The following is a 6,152-nucleotide window of genomic DNA, read 5'->3' on the forward strand; positions in this document are numbered from 1 at the left end:
AAATAAAATTTTAAATTGATTTCACAGATGAAATTTAAAACATGAGATATATAAACGAGTAAGGTCTTCTTTTTAAATATCACATTTGTCCAACATTTAAAAGTCTACTGAGTTTTTAAATCTCACAAAAGGATGCTTACTTATAACCAAATTAAAATAACTCTCATCCAATTTTTTGTTTGACAAATTCAGCAAGTCATGCTTGTTTTTAGTGAAATGCAACAAATAAATAAATGTGTTCCTCCAGATGGTAGAAGAGTCTCCACAATGCTGAATATTACAACAGTGCTGTATATTACAACATTCCTGCTTACAGAAGCTGTAATGGCATTGATGAAATAAACACAGAACAACTTACTTTTACAAGTCAGTCTGATTTTGATTTATTAGAAATCAGACAGTCTTCAACCCCACATTTCCACTGCTCTTTTAGAGGCAGCATGTAGTGAACGGGGCTCCCACTGCTGCTCACTATGTTAGCTCACACGTTTTATTTTTGCAATCTATCTACATAATTAGGAATGATGCAATATTCCCTTTCTTATAATCGAAGTTTTCTTTACGTTGACTCGTCTCCAGCTTCTTCAAATGCAAGCCTGGACAGATGTTCACCACCCTCGGGTGGGTGTCCACTTTCCCATCAGGCGACCCTTAGAGTGCACATGGTACACAGGGTGCATCGCGGCTGCTGCACACGACTGCAAAGAGAGTACACGATTAAACAGGAAGATAGTGCAAAGTGAAAAACGTTTTGTTGTTTAAATTTATTTTCAAAAATGTATTTATTAAAAGGGGAAATGCATATCGATTAACATAATGATGTAAGTATGCTTGAATAAGTCCCCAGAAAAAACAATGCATCATCAAGCATTGTAGAGCAAAAACAACCAAGTGACAATACAAATCAAAGTGAAAAAATTATTTAAAAAAATTCAATAACAAAACTAAATGGACCTGAATAAAAATAAGTACTAATCATAAAATTAATTATTTTGATTCTTCAACTTTTACAATTAAACATTTTTTGTAAATGGATTTAAAAACATTGCAAAATCTCTGTTTTTCAAGGGTCAAACTAGTTTTGTGGCCCTATATAAGAAGGCAAACATTGCTATGTTTTTAACGCGTCTTTATGCTAAATGCTAAGTGCAGTGGTGGTTTTTGATTTGGGCTAAATGGGCAGTTGCCCGTGGCGGCATCAAAAAGGCTGTGGGGCACCAAATAACTAGAAAATGAAATATATTTTATCTGTCATTTGCCCTCTGACCAGGTCTTGTATGCATGTGTAGTGGAGTAAATGTTCCTTCGTTGCTGTTGAGTGCTAGAAGACGACATAATACCTGCTTTCTGCTCCAAAACAAAACAATAAACAACCAAAGAAATAAAAAACAGATAATTTCTTGCATTTAAATTAGTTGGAGTGCTGCAGAAGGAGACGCTAAAGTGTGTAGAACCTTTGAGGAAGTTTCACTTTACAGACTCAAGAAACCATTTTGATTATCAGTCACAACAGAGTAACAACACTAACATGATAGGGGATCAATGTGAGCAGAGAGCCTATGGGGTATTTGCTGTAGTCCAGTGGACCTGAGATGGGCTCCACTCTCCCATGCTCTTGAGTCATAGACAGCAACCTAGAAGAAAAAATATTTAATTAGTTAACCTGTCACACTTTAGTTTGGAGACCAGAAAGGAAGAAAGTGGACACAGGTTTTACTTGAGGTCTGGATGGCCTTCGATCATAGCATATCCAGAGGGAAGCTTTCCAGCTCCGTCCAAACTGAGAAGAACAATGTCAGAAAGTTACAGGACGTGTTTCCACCAGAAAAGGGATCTAGTTTGCAGTTTCAAGTGAAAGCAGCACAGAAGAGGATCTCGTAAAGCCACCTGATTCCCGTCCATCCACAGTCGATCAGGAGCTGGTTTCTATGGGGACAGTGTCCTACAACCCTCGTCAGAACCCTCACAGCCACGTCTTCCAGACCGCACGAGCCAATCAGGGACTGCTGGACGTCTAAAACCCAACAAAAACAACTTATCCTCCGTGTTTTGTTTGTTTGCTTGTTTTTCCAGCCACCATGCACCGACATGAACGTAACCCACCGTAGAAGACGTAGTTTCCTGGATGCACCTCGCTCAGTTTTCCCATGTCCGGGACGGGATGACTACAGGAGGGGGTGGAGCCGATGCTGGACCTGCAGCTGATGCCAGCAGCCTTCAATCTGCCAGGTGAAGAAAAGAAGAAAAGAAAAGAAAAACAATATTTTGTCAAAGTAGCTTTCTTTATAACCACATTTAATAACAAATTGCTGCTGTAAGTGCAGCAATTTGGTGGTGGTAAGTTTTGAAAGAAAATTCAAACAGCAAAAACATAAAAATTAAAGGGAGTTTCCAGCTCTAATGTCTTGGTACACTTGAAATTTTGCTGGTGGCAGGACGTTTTTCCTATAAGTCAAATATTCTGCCAGTGGAACTAACAATCTCTCATTAATATTCAATATTTTCTTTTTTTCTAACATTCAGCCTCACACAAACACATTCACACACACCCCTGTCACTCTGGGGATTCAAGTCTTCCTAAATTCAAATCAGTCTTAACCTCCATTTTAAACTCTTGCCTTACTTTTCCATGAACTGCAGTGTAAAGTCGGTCGTTTCCTGGGCGACGGCCTGTATTTGCTCCACCCCTTTGCAGTTGTACGTGTTCCCACAGTGGGCATACACCCCAGTTAGCTCCACGCCGTCCGCCTTAGCGATGGCCTGGGCCAGTTGGAGCGCCTCAGGCTCTGAGTGCAAGATGCCAGCTGCGGCAAAGAGCAAACTCACAGCCGCCAAATAATCAGGAGCGTCGGGGTTGTTGTTTCACTGTGCAAACACTAAATTTTATCAAGTATTTTTGGTCTAGTTTATAGTGCAAATATCTTAAATAAAAAAGGCACTATTCAGCAGAATATAGGAGATTGTTTTAAGTAAATAACTCTTTAATATTGATTAAAAACAAGTGCTAGTTCCACCGGAAGAGTATGTCAAGTATAACGAGACATTTTTCCCATGTTATAAGTGAAATAATCTCCTATTGGAAGTAGTTATTACTATCAATATTGAGGAATTATTTACTGTGTTTTGCTGCAAAAGTTACTTGTAAGACAGCGTTGTCTTGTTCCAAGCGTACAAAGATATTTGCACGAGAAACCAGACTGAAAATAGTTCAGAAGATTTTGTGCTTTTGCAGCAGCGTTCCCAGCATGCTTACCTCTCCCGTTGCCACAGTCGAGCTTTAGCCACACGTGCCACCGCCGGCCGCCTTTCAGTGGCCTCTTCCTGAGCCGCTCCAGAGCGTCGGGATGGTCGAGCAGAACTTGGAAAAGGTCCAGTCTCTCTGACAGAGCGGCACAGCGCTCTACCTACAAACACAGATGTTTAGCCAGGTGTTTCTGTATGGCACTGGGTTGTTCATGCAGCAAAGTGTGTCTGCAACATAGGGAAAGGTTTAGCACCCAAACTTGTCTTAATAAGCAATAAATCAGTTAATCGCATAATAAATTGAAGCAAGCTTGATCATTTCCATTTGCGTGATTGTTTGTTTTTCTCGTGTCTCTCTCTCTTTCTACCAAAGACTGGATGACAAAAGTCTTCAGTCAGGTGCTTTGGTGTCAACCAGCCTCCTTTTTTGTGTAGGACAGTTTTGTTTACAGACACTTCCAAATTAATTTTATTTGAAGTTTTTGGTGTTTTGTTTCTTTATTTTGGACATTTAAAGTGTTTTTCCATTTCCAGAGTTAAATATGTGTTGGAAACTGAAGTTTACTGATCCTTTGACAGCATGCTCTTGGCATTATTAAGCTTTATGTTACTTGGAAATTGTCTCAAAACAACAATGTTACAACAATATTATTACCTTTTATTGCAGTAACTTGTAGGGCAACATTTCTTGTCCGGCAACATTTGTTATCGTGACAAAGCAGCGTTTCACTTTTTGTCACTTTACAAGCACAAATTTTAATGTGTTTCATTGAAATGATATGTGACAGATCAACAGTCAATAGTATCTAACTGTGAAGAAGACGGAAAATTACGAATGATTTATTTTTAAAAACGCAGATGTTCTTTGATCTAAACCAAAGTTATTTGGCCCTGAACAAGATTAGTTTTAAAGATATTTTTTGCCACAGGGATATATTAGCATTTTTTTATGCCAAGCATAAAGTTACAATTTGGGCATATTTTGATATTATGGCTGTAAAATTACCAGGAAATGAAAGTCTGAGAGCTTTGGGCCCATTTTTCCAGGTAGATAAACTTGACTTTTCAACATTTGGTTAATGATTTTTGCACATAATAAGGAATTTTCAGCCGTTTAAAAGAAGGAAAATCCCAAAACGAATATTTTTTTAAGACATAAATATTCCGATTGTTAATGAAATCATTGATTTGTTGACCCTATAAATGTTCACAATATTCAAAAATCATTTTTATAAAGTGACGCTGTGTGTTTAAAACGCACAGAGGGAATAAAATGACAGACTGTGATGAAATAATAATAATAACTACAGTATAATGACGTGTGGACGCCTCATTGGACAGTACCTTGTCAAAGGGAAGAGAGTATGCATAGAGGATGTCGTCAAAGCCATGGTCAGCATAGAAAGTGGCCTCTGCCAGGGTGGAAACCACAATGCACCTCCGGGATCCACCTGTCATGATGTCAGCACACTCACTGCAGAAAGGCGCGCGCGCGCCCACACACACACACACGCACGCCCACACACACACACACACACACACACACACACACGCACACACACACACACACACACGCACGCACATTATAGCATCCCTGATGGAAACATCGGGTTCGTCGGTGTCAGGGAGCGCGCTTCCATACAGGGTTTTGTGGGTCTTCATGTGCGGTCGGAGTTGGACTCCCAGCTGGCGGCAGCGCTCCATCATCCTCTGCGCGTTTCTCTTCACTTTGTCCACATCCACCACCAAAGCGGGGCTGCACAGGGCCGAAATGGGATCCCCCTCCATACTGGAAGAACCGGAGACTTTGCATGCAATTTAATTGTTACGCATGGTTGCTTCGAGTAACATCGAAGAGGTGTCTTTGTTTATAGGTGCAAAATAAATGAATATGTATTTTATGAAGAAATATGCTCAAATGCGACTTTTTAAATTGTTCTATGTTCTCATTTTCCTGCCTTTGATTGTGTAATGTAGAACTTTGCTCCCTGGAAACGAACTTCTGTTTTAAATTATTTTCAGAAGTTTTTATTAGTTTGCCAGCGAGCATCGGGTAACTCTACACTTGAACAAAATGCATCTGACCACACAAACGAAGGCGGACCAATAACTGTGCAGAAAAATAAAAGATTTACCTTGCAGAAGCAGAGATTTCTTTACACCGCTGTCACGAGAGTATACTTGGCTACGGCGTCCTTCAGGGGCCAAAATACGTTAACTCGACTATTAAACATTTGCTGTTCTTTCATTTTGGGTTAATGTGTCCATACACATATAGGTTACTTCAATTATTTAATAAAATAAAAAATAATTACGACCCCATGTTTTGAATGGTAACATTTTTTTATTCTGGTATTCTTTTTAAAATAAGTTTCTGTTAGAATAATTGTATATATGTATGTATGTAGTAATTGAAATGTAGTTTTAAAACCGATTTTTAAAAAAACTAAATTATACTTTTCGTACTTTATTTTTTAAAATTATTATTATTTCCATAACTCTTTCTTAGGCTTAGCGCTGCATTTTACCTAGATCCGACAGAAAGTGTTGCTTTCACAATCTGCTCTTTGCTGCCCCCGTGTGGACAAATAATCATCCAACATCTCTGAGGTGGGTTAATTAAGGCTGCGCAATCCAACAGATAAAACAATTTTCGAACTAAATCCAAATATATTTAAAATAATACAATGGTACAACAATGCATCCTGCATGAATGCCCGCTACATTTCAGAATTATAAAATAATTTGGCTATTTGAGATGGAGGTTTCAATAGCTGAGACCTCAGCTATTGAGTTAGTAGTTTGACTAACTAACTGATTATTCCAATACCTTAAAGCTGTTAAGTTTTAGGAGCATCAACAAGCATCTGATTATTAAATTGTATGATCTCCTGTTTCTCTCATAACAA

The 6,152-nt window shown here is 38.8% G+C and overlaps 1 protein-coding gene across 2 annotated transcripts; it reads right to left on the reverse strand.

The window, feature by feature from the left end:
* Positions 1-336: 336 nt before the first annotated feature.
* zgc:162816 (uncharacterized protein LOC571260 homolog) lies at positions 337-5,454 on the reverse strand. Of its 2 annotated transcripts, none has more exons than XM_044133342.1 (10): positions 5,379-5,429; positions 4,886-5,048; positions 4,588-4,717; positions 3,254-3,404; positions 2,624-2,804; positions 2,104-2,222; positions 1,888-2,014; positions 1,718-1,780; positions 1,529-1,634; positions 337-698 (listed from the first exon to the last, which is right to left on the reverse strand). In XM_044133342.1, the coding sequence occupies exons 2-10, from the start codon at positions 5,029-5,031 to the stop codon at positions 609-611; spliced, it is 1,113 nt and encodes a 370-aa protein (XP_043989277.1). In that variant the 5' UTR covers positions 5,032-5,048; positions 5,379-5,429; the 3' UTR covers positions 337-608. The 2 variants fall into 2 exon arrangements, with proteins under 2 accessions (XP_043989277.1, XP_043989276.1); XM_044133341.1 differs by having other exon boundaries at positions 338-698; positions 4,886-5,032; positions 5,379-5,454.
* Between the last annotated feature and the right edge of the window lie 698 nt (positions 5,455-6,152).

This window comes from Gambusia affinis, linkage group LG12, assembly GCF_019740435.1.
Source record: "Gambusia affinis linkage group LG12, SWU_Gaff_1.0, whole genome shotgun sequence".
Taxonomy (NCBI): Eukaryota; Metazoa; Chordata; class Actinopteri; order Cyprinodontiformes; family Poeciliidae; genus Gambusia; species Gambusia affinis.